General features: G+C 43.4%; 1 protein-coding gene across 3 annotated transcripts in view; it reads right to left on the bottom strand.

Moving 5' to 3' along the window:
- LOC128071343 (nesprin-1-like) overlaps window positions 1-16578 on the bottom strand; it is a 94691-nt gene that overhangs the window by 12824 nt on the left and 65289 nt on the right. For 2 of the 3 annotated variants that reach the window (XM_052664219.1, XM_052664221.1), the window contains 7 exons: window positions 15333-15663; window positions 10964-11106; window positions 8729-8855; window positions 7772-7983; window positions 4336-4536; window positions 2785-2913; window positions 759-971 (listed from right to left, as the gene is read on the bottom strand). In XM_052664219.1, the coding sequence (XP_052520179.1) occupies window positions 759-971; window positions 2785-2913; window positions 4336-4536; window positions 7772-7983; window positions 8729-8855; window positions 10964-11106; window positions 15333-15663 (1356 nt within the window). Of the gene's footprint in view, window positions 1-758; window positions 972-2784; window positions 2914-4335; window positions 4537-7771; window positions 7984-8728; window positions 8856-10963; window positions 11107-12858; window positions 12928-15332; window positions 15664-16578 lie in introns of all 3 variants that reach the window. The other variant, XM_052664220.1, reaches the window with a different exon arrangement.

The raw sequence follows: 16578 nt of genomic DNA, 5'->3' as shown, positions 1-16578 counted from the left end.
TCTCAGTGGCGGGAATGCACTGACGTGAAGTGGGTGATGGAATCTGCCTTAGAGCTGCAGGGTGGTCAGGCTGGAGAGACAGCACATCGGTCATCCAAGAGCCACCCCTTTTAGCATCAAAGAGACTGTACTGTTTCTGGCACCTGCTGTTACTGGGAGTAGATAGTTCTGTTGCCTGCAGCGTGTTTGTGTGTTCATGACAGGATTTCACAAGTGAATGTCTGAAGTCTTACCTGTGAAAGCATTTCTTAAAACCAACAATATTAATATGATGCAGTAGATTCACCAATAAATAAAGAGATAAACAAATAAGTAAATAGATAAATAAAAGCTCATAGAGAACACTTCTGATGACTTAACTGTCATCTGCGTCAGGCGAGTTCATGCCTTCTAAGGTCTGAATATGAAACTCACATGCGCCAGTTGCTTGTGACCTCCTCTCGCTGTATTACTGAAAGCACATGCATTCTTAAATAAACTGGGTAAAATAAAATGCCATAATAATGGTGCTAATAGGGTCAGCAGTAACAGTTCCAAGAGGATTTTTGGATGTAACAGAATCAAACGTAGTGTCCTGTTAACGAAAGTTTTCGAGTCGCTTTTTTATTTTGAGACAGATTTGTAAGAGCAGTGATTGAAAGAAAAGACACTCTATTCGGACAAGTGCTCCATTCAGAGTCTTTCTGAAATGGATAAAGATGGTGCTTGTTTGGTCTCCTGCAGGAAATTTGACACAATGATAGCTGTTGAGAGCTTACCTGCTGACTGCTTGACATGTCTAATAACTTCTCCAGCTCCTTGATATGATGACTGACCTCCTTCAAGAGAAGTTTGAGTCGATTTCCAATCACGTGGACTTTTTCTTTGGCTTCTAAACAGTCTGTGCCTTCAGCATTCACCAACAGTTGGCAAGACATGTCTTGCAGTGAGGCCACTTTGAGTTGAGATTCCAACAGCTCATGCCTTATTTGCTAAGAATATAATAAAAAATATTTTTAAGAATTTTTGATACTTGGAGAAAGTCCCCATGTGCAGGATGACATCACTTTAACGCAGTGGACAATTATACCCAACCATCACACAAGGAAGGATATAGCAGCCATGGTCTTTGGGAATCAGGGACCTAATCCTACCTCTCCCAAAAAGCATCCTATAAAATCCTTGAACCCTTCTGATCTATTTTCTCATCTGGTGGTGGTTGTTTTTCAGTCACTAAGCCCAACTCTTTGTGACCCCATGGACTGCAACACGCCAGGCGCCCCTGTCCTTCACTATCTCCTGGAGTTTGTCAGATGCATGTCTATTGAGCCAGTGATGCTATCTAACTGTCTCATCTTCTGCCACTCCCTTCTCCTCCTGCCCTCAATCTTTCCTAGCATCGGTCTCTTTCCCAATCAGTTGGCTCTTCAAATCAGGTGGCCAAAATATTTGAGCTTCAGCTTCATCATCAGTCCTTCCAATGAGTATTCAGGGTTGATTTCCTTTAGGTAAAATGGTGACATTAATTCCTGCCTGGTCCACAGTATTATTGGAAGGTGCATATTGGTGCACCTTCCAATTATTTAAAATATAAAGTATTATGCAAATGAGACATAAAATAGTCATTTAAAAAGAAAAGTAAAACATATAAATGCAGAAAAACAGCTTGGTTGAGGTATACTCTGATATCTATTTGAGATTCTTAAAAAGGCATATGGGTGATTCATCACTCACAACTTACGGTCTGAGGTCAAAAGTCTGGTAAAAATGTAGCTGAATAGCTATTTCCTCTGGGTTTCTAAGACCTTTATAGTACTGAACTAAAAGCTGCCAATTCTGTTGGTTAGGTCACTGTGAGTGTTAAATGTTAAGAAATAACATTTTAAAAATACAGAAAGTGACAAAGTGAAAATTATTTTCTCCTAATGGAACTCAAATATGCTTCCTTATCTTCCATAAAATCACTTAAGTATATGGCACATTATATTGTCTGAAGTTCTTTGCATAAGAATCTACACAGAAATCTTGCAAATATCCTTTTGAATTTAGTACTAGAAAAAGCTTCCTATTCCTTAAGAACTAGTATATTTCCTTTTTCTCAGGTAATGAAAATCGTTTAACTTACCATGTTTCCCTTGTCTTAGATTTCAGAAACCTTGATGCTGAGATTGAATCTACATACTTAATTCTTCTTAAGAATCCTTAATGGTCTCTATTTTAATAGATTCTCTATTTTAATAGATTTAATGTCCTTTTATTATCAGTTATCCAAAATAGTCTTGGGACATAGATTCAATGTATAAAGTTTAAATTAGAAACAAATTGAAAATAAGCATAGAGCAGCCTTGATAAAAACAGGCTAATTAAGATGAAGACCATCTGAGGATTTTCCTGGTGGTACAGCAGTTAAGACTTCGCCTTGCAATGCAGGGGATGTGGGTTTGATTCCCAGTCAGGGAGCTAAGATTCCACATGCCTCGTGGCCAAAAAACCAAAAACATTAAACAGAAGCAAGATTGTAACAAATTCAATTAAGACTTTAAAAAAAGTCTCAGGAAAAAACCTTTTTACAAAAGTCTATTAAAAAATTAGCTAAAGAAAAAGATGAAGACAGATTTTTAGATGAGCAATGGCTTTAGAACGAGATTCTAAAGCAAGCATAAGCCATCTTCTATGCACATGCTTGTTTCACAGAGATGAGAAGTCATGAGGGGTAAAGAAAGACTAGGAGACTACAACATAAAAGGTAAACAAGTAGAACCACCTATAACATAAGCAGAGGCCGTCCAAGTCCACATATCTTACCTTAAGCTGTTTGTGATGGTCCTGAAGTATTTCTGCATCAAGGTTAGAATCAATGGGGACAATTTCATTTTTCCTTCTGTCAATGTTCTCCAGCATAAGAAGCAAACTGTGACTCATTTCATGAAAATCCTATGGAAAAAAAAAAAAAGGAGCATAAAATCATCTTGAATGAGACACTTTTCTTTCTCTCACAGCTTAAATATCCATGTATTACAATTCCTACCATTGATTTTCAGATCTTATATACAACTTCTTTCTAAGCAAGGCACTGAAGTTATTGTAATTCTCTGAGTTCAAGTTCTTACCAAAAAGCATCTAATATATTACTCTAGGGGAAAATTAGACATAAGGAAAACCGGCATCAAATACTGAATTCCTAGGGCTCTAACACAGATTAGAGACAAGAACTCTCCTCCTCTCTCTTCCTCCTGTATTCAAATTTTTCCAACATTAAAAAAAAAAAAATTTATTTATTTGGCTGTGCTGGGTCTTAGTTGTGGCATATGAGATCTAGCTCACTGACTAGGGATTGAACCCAGGACCCCTGGACTGGGAGCACGGAGTCTTAGCCACTGGACCTCCAGGGATGCCCCCAAATCTTTCCATCCTTGAAGGCTTAAATTCAATCCCTTCTCTCCACATCCATGTGTTCATTTAATCAAGGTATGGTTATGGAAGATCTCCATGGTGGGAGACGCTAAACTAGAGATGGGGGAAACCACAGCTTGGGTACCTGCTTTCAAGCAGCCATTACTCTCGGAGGCACCTACAATCCTGGAATACAGGCTTCCCATCCTTCTCAGATTACAACCCAAACTCCTGGCCCTGCCCACAAAGCCCTGCATGATCTGTCTCCTGACCACCTCCTGGATCTTTCTTGGCCATTCGTCTCCGATCACACCGGCCTCCTCTGTCCTTGAAGATGCTAAGCCCTTTCCTGCTTCTGAGACTTGCCACTTGCTTGACCTCCTTCCTGGCAACATCCTTCCAGTATCAGCTCACACATTCATACAACCTCCCTTCTCACCATTCCAAAGTGCTTTCATTCGGTTACCCTTATCATCATCTGGAAGTAGCTTGGTTAAGCATTTATTTGCATTTTTGTTGTCCCATCTTCCCCAGCAAAAGCAAAGGCTGGGCTGTATCCTGCCTGCTTGGTGCAGAGTCTGTCATGTCTATAAACACTAGGCAAGTAACTGTGGTCTGGATGAATGGGTAAATATTTGTAATGCTCACTTGGATGTCTCCTAATGTGCTCAGAAAATATCTGTTGAACAAATAAATGAATGAGTCAAAGGAGGAATGGTGAGGCTCAGACAAATTGATGGGAATAGTCTCTTGCAAATTCTAAAGGAGATGGGGTTTTTCAACTCTGGGTCATATGGACACATTCTCCAGTAAAATGAAAACTGGGCACAAAGTTATCTCACATGAATACTGACTTTGGGAAGTAACTGCATCCCTCTAGTGATCTTGATAAATTGAGTCACAGACTCAGCTGCACTGGAAATATTGGATTCTGGAACGTGGCCTGCCCAAAGCCCCACAGACCTGGCATTGCATGAGTGCATCCTGGAGAAGACCCCGCCACTCCTCCAGCAGGGAGCACACGCGGTCCCACCGCCCGTTCATCTGGGACAAGCGATCCTGAAGATCCTGGCTCTCCTCCTGGCCAGTCTGAGTGAACTCGGAGCTGCACAGATGGATGGAGAGGATGATGGCTTTGCGCTGGTCCACAGCTTTCTGGAGCTCCTGCAAAGAGAAAGGAGAACAATCAAACACGGAAAACAACAATAAAAACGTTAAAGAGATGTAGTCTGAGACCTCTGGAAATGCTTCACCCAAATTCAAAAGATCCATTAATTAACACTGGCCTTAGCAAAATGGCTAAGGTATACACCACTGGGGAACACACTGGAGCTAAAAGAACTGGATCAGATATAGACTTACTGACATAAATGGGTCTTAAGAAGATATAGTTGTAAGTGAAAGAGTCATAAACAGATTGCTATAGGTTAGAGAACAGCACTTAGGCAATTTAAAGTACATTGTGCACACACGAATCCACATTTTTCAGGAATACATGTGAAAAAAGAAGATTAAAATTTTGGAATGGTTGCTATGGGTTTGAGGAATGGGGATTAAGAAACAGTGGGAGAAAAGGGATAGATAAATAAAAAAAGGAACTTTGCAGGAAGCAAAGATGATCCTGGGCAGTGAACTAAAGAGTACGATGAACTTAGCCCCTATCATGGGAGTCCAACAACAAACCAACCAAAACAAACCAAACACAGCATCGTCCAACAGTTCTGAGCAGCAGGAAATGTGCTCTTAGTTCCAGCGTACAAATTCCACTTCAGTAGACTAATGCTACTCACTGGGCTCGAATATCACTGTGGACAGTGACTGCAGCCATGAAATTAAAAGACATTTGCTCCTTGGAAGGAAAGCTATAGCAAACCTAGACAACATATTAAAAAGCAGAGATATCACTTTGCCAACAAAGGTCCATCTAGTCAAAGCTATGGTTTTTCCAGTAGTCCAGTATGGATGTGAGAGTTGAACTATAAAGAAGTCTGAGTGCTAAAGAACTGATGCTTTTGAATTGTGGTACTGGAGAAGACTCTTGAGAGTCCCTTGGACTGCAAGGAGATCAAACCAGTTAATCCTAAAAGAAATCAACCCTGAATATTCATTGAAAGGACTGATGCTGAAGTTGAAGCTCCAATACTCTGGCCACCTGATGCTAAGAGCCAACTCACTGGAAAAGACTGAGAAGGATTGAGGGCAAGAGGAGAAGAGGGTGACAGAGGATGAGATGGCTGGATGGCATCATAGACTCAATGGACATGAGTTTGAGCAAACTCTGGGAAATAGTGAGGACAGGGAAGCCTGGCGTGCTGCAGTCCATGGGGTCTGCTTCTGCAAAGAAGCAGACATGACTTAGCTGCTGAAAACAACGCTGCTCAACGTTGTGCGCATAGGTATGAAATGTGCCGCTTGGTAAGAAAGCAGATTCCTAGGCCCTGGCCTCCAGCTGTTCTGACTTCACAGGCACCGACAGTCAGTGGTCCACAGCCTGAGAACACTGCCTTTGCCACAGGCCAGATTTTTTGAGATGATAAAGAGAATAAATAGTATTTCATCTACTAACAAATTTAGCTTGGTTTCACAAAAAACAAAACAAAAACAAATGGGTGACTGATGTGTTACTGTGTGTATTTCCCCAAAATCTAGAACTAAATTTCAAGAACTTGAGTACAAGGTTATACATTAATCACTGAATATCTTGGTACTGTTTAAATGTTCCCAGATCAAGGTAGTCAGTGACCCTATAGATCACATCTACCCAGGCTACATTTTCGTATAATTCTCACCATTTGTTATGTTTCCAACTTGTCTTAATTTTCACTTTTAAGTGGATTCTTAACATGCCATGATATAGAGTCAACCACAGAAACAGCATACAAATCCACAAATATTGTAGAAAGTACTAGGTTATTCCACATATTTATCCTCAGAAAACAGACAGGAAAGATAGAGGAGGGATGCATAACAGGGTGGCTTTTTCTTATCACGTAGGGAGACTTTCAAGGTCTCAATTTTTCCACTCTGATCTCACTTAGGCCTCAGATTCTGGCCAGTGTTTGCTTCATCAACCTTTTAAGGAACTGATTATAATGCAACACTGCCTTACATTTTCCTGGAGAGACACTCAAGAAATTTAAGCACTCTTAAAAAAAAAAACATAATCCAGAGAATACAAATTGCATCTCCCATCTGATGCTTCATCTTGAAATTGATGGAGCTGGTACAGAGACTACTCTATAAGAAGTCTGAGCAGTGGTCGGGAAGACTCATTTCACTGTTTGAAAATTTAAAACGAAATAACAGCTAAAACAAGGCAGAAAAACATCAGCCCCAAAGAAAACCAGCACACACAGAAACCAGGGAGACACAAAGGCAGTGTGCTTTGCTTAATCCTTGAGACTAGAGGGCCCAGTAGCTACATCTGAGGAAGAGCACAGCTTGACGTTCTCCAGACAAAAAGGCAGGACCAAGAGAGCTATTAAGAAGACACTGAGCTCTCCATCCATAGTATGCTTACAAAAGTCTCCACACATGCATCTCAATAGCTGGGCTGAGGAGGATTTTTAAGATCTAGAGAGGGTGTTAGAGAAGGTTATCTTCTGTACTACACCCAACAAGGTCAAAATCAAATAGAAATGTCAGGTGTTTTAGCAGGATTACTCCACAGGTTTTGTTTAGTTGGATTCATTACACTGAAAATTGCTTCTGCCACTATCATAATCTAGTTCAGAAGTTCTGCTGATTCCAAGAGGACAAGTGGCTTCCTTAGGTCTCCACAAACTCACATGTATACCATCTAGGAGAGGCTTCCTCTCCAGCTCTAGATAAGACTTGCAGGACCCTGGCCATAGCTGTGTTTGCCTTAAAAGAGGTTAACTAGGTCCCAGAGGTACCTGGAGGTTTTACGCAATTTTAACGGGTCATTAAATCATAATTATTTTCATGAGGGGCTTCCCTGGTGGCTCAGATGGTAAAGAATCCGCCTGCAATGCAGGAGACACGCATTGGATCCCTGGGTCGGGACAATCCCCTGGAGAAGGGAATGGCTACCCACCCACTCCAGTATTCTTTCCTGGAAAATTCCACAGACAGAGGAGCCTGTGGGCTACAGCCCATGAGGTCTCAAAGAGTTGGATGTGACTGAGCAACTAAGACACACACACATTTTTATGGGGCTGATTCTGCAATTAAATCCAGCTCTTAACCCTTCCAAGCCTTCCTAGGAACACTCTGACTCGGGATGGCTGGGGAAACATTCGTGTCCATTTCCACCAACCACTGGCCCACTGCTATGTGAGTGTGTAACAGCCAGGGCTGGTTTTTTTCATCTGACTGGGCATTCCACGGGGCCGCTTTCTGTCTGGCGCCATGGGAAAGGCTGAGGGCAGCTAGCTACCTTCAGCTTCTGGATTTGGAGCGCGATGGACTGGATGTCGGTGCTGAGCTGCAGGCGCTGAAGCTGTTCCAGGTCGCCCTCCGTCTCCCGCAGCCAGGTCAGAACGCTATTCAGATCAGAGTCCAACTGCTGCCTCCTCTGGGGCTTCTGTTTCATCCTCAGCTCCTTGCTCAGGGCCTCTGCCTGGATGAGTTCCCAGCGGTCAATCACACCTGGCAAGACAGGACACGCACATGAGAGTGAGGGGTTTTCCTCCATGCGGAATGTTTAGGAAATGCTTGAAACCGACGGGAGCTAACTCTAAAACAGAAAAGAAAGTAACGCCACTGGGCATTCCTATTGCTGTCAGCTGTAAGTAACAGTACAGTGGCTGTATTTTTCCTATCTGAATTTTTAACAATGATGGGGAAGAAAAAATAAGCTACGTAAGATTTAACACTGTAAAGAGATTTATGAAGGGATAGCATTAAAGTGAGTGAACATCGGGACTTCCCTGGTGGTCTAGTGGCTAGGACTCCCTGCTCCCAGTGCAGGGTGGCCTGAGTTCGATCCCTGGTCAGGGAACTAGATCCTGCATGCTGCAGCTAAGACCTGGGGCAGCCAAAATAAATACATACAGAAATATTAAAAACAACAACAACAATAAAGCTGGTGAAGATAACTTTCAGTTCTTAGTTTCTTTCTGCAATAGACCTCTGAGACCACTGGGCATGTATATAGAAGATTCCTGACTAGTGATTCAAAGATGATGCTTCAAAATAAATGGGACATGGGGAAAAACCACTGTGATACTTTTCACCTTCTTGTTCTGTCCCCAGAGATCCTTGTAACCTGGAGGAAAGTTCTCAGGACAGAATTGTATAGATTGAGGTAAGCAACACAGTGGAACTCAGAGGCATCAAAGCGTTCTGAGATCTTTTATTTCACTCTGTCCTGAATAGAGCACAACTCACTCACCAGCTGTTTGGGTTTCAGTGCTATTCAAGTTAACAAAGCCAGGAAAATGGTCCTCTTCCTCGGTCAGCTTGTGTTCCAGTCTTTTCACCGAGTCTATGCTGCCGCTGCATTCACCCAGCAGTTTCATCTGTTTAGACACAGAAAAGAGGCTCCCTTGTCACAAAAGTCTCAAGCTGTCATGAGTGCAAGAGATCCTGGGGAAAATATCTTTGGAGTTCCTCAAAAAGGACAGTGGCTAAGTGCTGCCTCTCTGTAAAGAGTAAGCTGCTCTTAGCTTCCCTGATGGCTCAGTGGTAAAGAATCTGCCTGCCGATTCAGGAGACATGGGTTTCATCTCTGGTCTGGGAGGATCCCGGAGTCTACAGCTCTAGAGTCTGTACTCCACGAGAGAAGCCACGGCAATGAGAAACCCTTGCACCCCAACTACAGAGTAGCCCCGTTCACCACAACTAGAGAAAAGGCTCTGCAGCAATGAAGACCCCGCAGAGCCAAAAAAAAAAAAAAAAAGAAAAAGAGAGTAAGCTGCTCTGCTGGAAACAAAGTCAAGTTCAAAAACATGCTTCTAAAACATGTGACTCATTCATATTTACACAAAGCGATGCCTTGAAGATACACTTGGCACACATGGTTTTGCACAAGTCCTCCCAATTTCTTTTAAAATTTATGAATCAAAACAGACTAAATCGATCTGGGATCTAACACTCAGAGCCCCCAGCTGGCAATATAACATATTGTCTTTGGCAAGCTGCTCCCTTTTTCTTAAACTGAAGTGTGGGAACAGTGATATTACCACAAATCTCACAGGGGCATCTATTTGCATTAAGTAATTAAAATGCTTAAAAGAATAAAACAATATTAACACCAGCTGTTTCATGAGAAAATCTAAGCAATGCTTAATGGATACTAAGGGAATAAATTTTGACATCAAAAGAAAAGCTTCCAACTCCATATTTAATATCATGCACATATTCAAAGACTAAAGGAACAAATCACTTCAAGGCACGCCTGCTACACTGATCATAACGCTTTCTTTCAAAGCCTTTACCAAATCACGTTGCTATTAAGTTACTTTGATTGCTTTTGATTGGTGTTAAGTATAATCTCAGTGATTTCAGCACACTCATTGTGAAACTGTATTATATTTTTAAAAAGGAGATTTCACTATAATAGAAGTCAGGATAAGAGGCCAAATTGAACAGGAAGTAAACTCATGATTAATTAATTACTCTTCTTTGACTGTGAGGATGTTAACGTCAACATAAAAGGTTCTCTCCCCTGGTTTCAAAAAAGCAGTACGTGTGAATTGTCATTAGGCTTAGGGAAATTAATTTTTCCTTCCTTTTACAAGGCAGTCTTTTGGGTGTGAAAAGACATGACAGAAGGCCTTGAAGAGATTCACTTTCAAATCTTCTTGCTTAAGTATGCATAAGAAAACAGGTAATTCTCTGAGTATTTCTCTGGGAAGTTATTCTGTCAGTAACTTGAGCAGAGTAAAGCTATTACATACTTTACAAAAAGCTTCAAAAATGGAACTGGTAATACACACAATCTCTTGCCATCTTCTCTCCAAATCTCCTTGGTCAAAATTGTTTTCCCCAGAATGAGAGAACAAACAAGAGAATTAAAAAGTCCCAGGATCATCAAGTGACTCGAAAGACACCCAGGAAAAGAACTAAGCCCATTCCATGTTAGCAATATACCAGCTGAAATCTGCTGCTCCGAGCATAACCTTGGTCCGAAAATCATTAACTGAATTTGAAAGAATGCCTAATCACCTTCCGGGGCCAAAGCAATCTGTGAAAAGATTTCACAAGAGATCCGGATTCGATCCCCTGGATCAGGAAGATCCCCTAAAAAAGGGAATGGCTACCCACTCCAGTATTCTTGCCTGGAGAATCCCATGGACAGAGGAGCCTGGCGGGCTACAGTTCACAGGGTCAAAAAAAGAGTCTGACACGACTGACTGACTGACTGACTAACACTTTCACTTTCAGCTCTCGGTGTAAAGGAACAGGCTGGTTCTTAAGGTAGATCAGGGGTCTGAGCACAGACCACTTTTGCACCAAAGGTAACCTGGTAACAGGGCTTTGTTTTGCACACACACACCTATGAGTTCAAGGGCAGCTTGGTATGTGGAGAGCGGACACAGACCTCATGCCACAAACAGATGGCTCTTTGTCACACAGCTGTGATCACCAGGTATGTGTGAGGATCAAGAAGGGCCCGGATACTCACGTAGCCTCTGTAGCCAGAGTCTAGCTCTGGTCCTGTGGGCGTTTTGCTATGGATGATATTCTCCGTTTGCTGCATCTGAAAGTGGCTGTCATCCAAGGCTTTGCCCAGCTGTCGGATCTGTGACTCCAAGGCACCAGGGTCCCCTGCAGCGCCAATCATGAGAATCTCGATAAGCTTGACATTTGAGGGGATGGTTAAGAAATGCTACAGGCAGGGCAGCAGAGAGATGGCAGGTGTGTGGGTGGTCGTAAGGCACATTTAGTACTGACATGCTGGTGGGTTAGGAGTTCAAATGACTAGACTGATGAATGTGCTTGACCAGGAGTCCGAGCTGACTGGGCGCTGCCCCAGGGGCCACACAGTAGGTTCTCACAGCCTGTGGGTCTGCTTCCTCCTAAATCTGCACGCTGTGAGTTGGGGAGGGCCATTCTCGAAACCGCAGGTGGTCCCTTCTGCTGCCCAATAACTGGGAGTCAGTTAGGTCTCAGGCTCTCTCTGCAGTCACTTATCAAACAGAAAGTCACACCATCTTATTTTCCTTTCTGCATCTCAGTAGAAGATGGTGCCCCTGCAGCCCCAGGTGGCTGCATCCTCCACCTAAGGCAAGACTTCACGTGAGCCGAGGAAAGGTATGTGTGGAGGAGCCACGCTAGGAATGACTTCCTTTTGTCTGAAACTTGACACAAAATCAGGAGAAAGCGAAAACTGTAGCATTTCCATCCAGGTGCGCTCTCACTCAGAGCTTAGAACTCCTGGCTTACCTCCTTTGAGAGACGTGACGTTGTTTTGGAAATTTGTGTGTGTGTGTGTGCGGTACAGTCTTTGAACTCAACAAGAATATGATCGTCAGAGTGAAGCTAGCACAGGGTGAAAGCAGAGTAAATGTTAGTAAGCTTTATTAATTCTCTTCTGGAAAGAAGGCCTAAATGCACCTGGAAGAAGTCTCTCACTGGGAACCACTCAGGTAGTCACCAGTATAGTAATGAGACTTTATTTCCCATCCTTTTGCTTTTCTGCAGAAATGTAAGTGTAAACTAATCATCTCACGAGTCAACATCCTGTCACCAGGGTCCAGCCCTGTTCTCTCCATTGTCCTCCAGAGTACAGACTCTGAACTACAGTTTGTCTACAGCGAGAGCCTAATTGTTTGGAGCTGAATACCTGATTCACCCTTTGTCTTTTATGGGCCCCCAGAGATCAGGAAGATACAATGGGCCTGGAGTCCCACCTAGAAGCTAGGGAACTGGGGACAGAATCCCTGAGCCCTGACTCCCCAGCCAGTGGTGGGTCTGCAATTCCTCCTTGAAGTCATAAAGTCAGAGCTGTTACAACCAAGCAGGGAGCTACAGCACCAGTGCCAAGACTAGTGTTTCCATCTCCTATTTTCTGCCATTAATGGGCATCATAGTTCATGCTTACTGAGAGTGACTACCATTTCGCAAGTTGAATGGTTGTTTTATTGCACTTGCTTACTGAAGCTATGGGCTTCCCTGGTGGCTCAGGCAGTAAAGAATCTGTCTGCAATGTGGGAGACCCAGGTTTGATCCCTGGGAAGACCCAGGGAAGATCCCCCGGAGGAGGGAATGGCTACCCACTCCTGTATTCTTGCCTGGAGAATTCTGTGGACAGAGGAGCCTCGCGGGCTCTAGGCCACGGGGTCACAAAGAGTGGGACATGACTGAGCGACCAACATTTTCACTTTCACTGAAGTTTTACTCTTGGTGTGGATCAACCAAGTGGTTTGGGTTTCTGTTTCTGAGACGGCAGTCAGAGAAGAAGGTTCTGCCTTAACATGCTTGTGGCACAGAGCTGTGAGAGGGCAGGTAAAGGTGCTCGGAGAGGAGAAGGCTGGTTACAGGTGAGCAGGGGAGGTCTGCTTTGGCTTTGGTGCCTACCAGAGGAATTTCTGATTGCACTTTCTGTGAGTTTAACATAGGCCTCGGGACTTTCAGGGATCACTACATCTGCAAAAAGAGCACAGTCTAAGTTGACAGCTAAGGTCTGGAAATCTGGATCCCCTGATGGCAAGAAAATAACTTTCCTAGAGGGAAAAAAGGAAATTAATCATTCTGGGCCGATAATTCTTGAACATACAGAGAAGTCTGAGTCCGACCACCAAAGGGTTCCTGAAATAAATCATAATAAAGGCTCTCATTGATGGAGAGTGTTTTATGAGCCAGGCGATGTTCTGGGCACTCGTTTATCCTCACAGAAACCCTACAGGGTGTGTGGAAGTGTTATTCTCATTTTATTGATGAAAAAAACTGAGGCCCAGGGGAATTGTTACTCATTCAAGTTTCAACAGCTAGTAGTGGCATATCTGGAATTGCAATCCATACAGGTTCTAGAGCGGTGCTGTCCAACAGAAATGGCATACATTGTTTTAAAGAGTCTAAGGGCCACAGTGACAAGTCAAGGGATGAAAATAAATTCAATACTTAATTTTACTAAATCAATGAGTCTCATGTATAACATGTAATCAACAAAAGTACTATTATCAATATCTGACACACTTGCTCTGTGCTAAGCCTTTGAATTCTGTGTGTTTATGTAAGTGCACTGGACGCAGCAAGTACCCATCTGCACAGTCGCATTTCAGTGCTCAGCTGTCACGTGTGGCTGAGGGACTGCATATTGAGTATTTCTGCTTTAGATGCAAAATGCTTAGCTATTAGGCTGCACTGTAAAAACAAAATAAAATGAGAGAAATCATTTCTTTCTGTACAGTGTCAGCCCCTTGGGAATCCAAATGTGAACCATCACACAAAGAAAAAGCAGAAACTGTCTTTTAGGAAATGTGTGAGGTGCGTTTATAAGGGCTACAAATTGGCCTCTGGTTATTTATTCTATTTAGACTCACCTTTCTTAAAATGCTCCTCTTTCTCTGTCCACCCCTTCACTGTACGTGCTTCCTGAGGTTTCATATGTCTTGTTTCCCTTTGTACACTCTTCCTGTGTGGTCTCCTTCCTTTCCTTGTGGACCACTGACATGTGGATAACTATCTAATCCACATTTCTGTTTCCTGACCCGTGCAGTCATCCGCTGTTGGCTTTTTCCTGTGGGCTAGGCCTCAGCATCTCAAGTTCAGGACATGCACAGAGGAACTCACTGCCTCCCGCTCTCTCACTGCCCTGACCCCGTGGCTCCACAGCCACCAAGAACATTCTCTCCTACTCATGGTCCTCAGAGCCTAGGACCACCTGCATCTTTTACCAAGATGCTCACACCAGAAAAAATCACTTCAACTGCAATCCAATCAGCCATCAGTCATGCGGGAGCCGTCTCATGATTTCTCACAGCTCTTTCATCTATTCCCAGCACTGCTTCCTTAGTTCAGGCCATCACCACGTCTGCGTCCTGGACTGTAAAGTGATTCCATCTGGCCTTTTTTTCAATGTGCCCTTCTCTAGATATTGTTGAGACAGGTTCTTTGAAAACAGACATCAGATCCCATTGCCTCCCTCCTTAGAGCCCTGCTGTGACTGTCCAGGGTCTTCACGGTAAAACTGCTTTTCATGATAAACAGGTTGCTGTATGACCAGGCCCTGGTTCGCCTTTCCATCTCCTCTTTGCTCACTCTCCACCTCTCAAGCTGCAGCCCTGTCATTCTAGACAAACTCCAGGTGACCGAAGGTGCTGAGGCTGATGGCTGTCCTCTCCTCTGGACACCGTCACATCCTCCTGACTGACTTCTACTCACCCTGCAGGTCTCAGCACAGGTCTCTCCTCTAAAGCCTTTCCCCAAAGCTCCGGCTCAGCCACCCCTGGGCTCTGTTTTCACATCACCGTCTGTACCCTGCTACTCCAGCACTAAATGTTTCACACAAGTGTTTCTTATTTGTCTGTGTTCCACCCTAGAGTGTTAGGGCTTCCTTGCTAGCTCAGAAGTAAAGAATTTGCCGGCAATAGGGGATGCAAATAGATTTGACCCCTGGATTGGGAAGATCCCCTGGAGTAGGAAATGGCAACCCACTCCAGTATTCTTGCCTGGAGAATCCCATGGACACAGGAGTCTTGTGGGCTCCAGTCCGTGGGATCAAAAAGAGTTGGACATGACTTGGCGAATAAACCATCTCCACACTACCACACTACCACCCTAGAATGTAAGCTCTTTGAAAAGAAAAGGAACTGTGTATTTCCAGTACTTATAAAGTGCCAGCCATATAGTAAGAATATAAGCATATGTGGGATAAATCAGTGGTCATATCAATTTTGCATTTGTGAATCATGTTAATATCCAATTGAGTACAAGTTCCCCTGCTGGGAGAAGGAAGATGATTCTGCTTAGCCTATGGGTTTTCAGGACAGTATCCATTCCTTCGTATTTTCTCTCAAGCTAGCATACACGTAGGAGGAGCTCTTTCCTACCTGATAAGCCAACAGCTCCCCTGAGGTAGAAATCTTTATCTTCTGGGCCCTCTTCGCCCTCAGATGGCAGAGTTCTGGACACGGCGGACTCCAGGTCACGGCTGAGGTCATAGTCATGGTCCCATTCCAGGGGGATCGAGTCCACACTGGCGGGGGTGTCTCGTCCAGACCTCTCGCTCCGGAGGGGCTGGGCGAGTGAGAGGGAGGGGTTGGAGGAAGGCTGCGGGGAGAGCACGCCGTCCGTGGTGTCCCGCCAGTGGAGGTCCGACAGAGCTCCAGCCTCATCCAGTTCCAGCTCCCGGTCAGAGAGGTCGTGCTCATCATCTGGGAGCTAGAAACGCGGCGAAGACAGCCCTGTTACTGCAGCGGTCAACGGCTCCCCTCCCCACTCTGTGCTCTGCCTCTCATCAGCCTCCAGCACCCAAGCCAGGTTGGACCACATCCCTGTCTTGGTAGGGTTAATTTTAAACTTCCTATCATCGAATAATAAATAAGTATCTTCTGAGCACTTTTCAAAATGCCTTATATGTGAATCTAGCAAATTCTCAGTTTTATCGCTGGTAAAATGGAGATAATATTAAGGCCTACATCAACAACTTGACAGAAGATTAAATAGGATAGACTGTAAATAAAGATAACTTAGTACCTAACGTGCAACACAGTAAGTACTGAATGGCACAGGTCAGGAGCCAAAGGGAATCACGGATAAAACCCTAGTCTTTTACATAAAACCCTGGTCCTTTTCCACCTTATATTCCAGATAGAAAATACACTTTATCACAGAAGATGACAAATATTCTAATAATAACATCTTGACAATGAGCTATGATTGTGGTAGCGATTAGGGAAAAGAAAGATAAATTCAGCTAAATAACGACATCAATTGAGCCACTGTTTAACACTGCTCACCTTTACCCCCTTGTTTCCTCTAGAAGCTTCTTGATCTTCCACGGAAGATATGTGCCAAGTACTCTTCTAAGCTCTTTAAATGCATGTATGTGTATGTGTATATATATATGTATATGTGTATATATATATATGTCAGTTCAGTTTATATGCATATACATATAAACTCATTCCATGCCCAAAGCAATCTTTTCTATGAGGTAGGTACAGTTACTAAGCCAGGTTTGCATTAAGGAAACGAAGGCAAGCCACAGGAAGCCAAGCACTCTGGCTCTAGAGCCCAGTACCCATTAAACAATGCTACTTGATCTCACATTATTAATTCTCTTTAGATTTCATG

The sequence above is a fragment of the Budorcas taxicolor genome, unplaced genomic scaffold, assembly GCF_023091745.1.
Source record: "Budorcas taxicolor isolate Tak-1 unplaced genomic scaffold, Takin1.1 scaffold364, whole genome shotgun sequence".
NCBI lineage: Eukaryota > Metazoa > Chordata > Mammalia > Artiodactyla > Bovidae > Budorcas > Budorcas taxicolor.
Note: the sequence above shows the minus strand (reverse complement) of the source record. Positions and strands in the feature narration are given on the sequence as shown.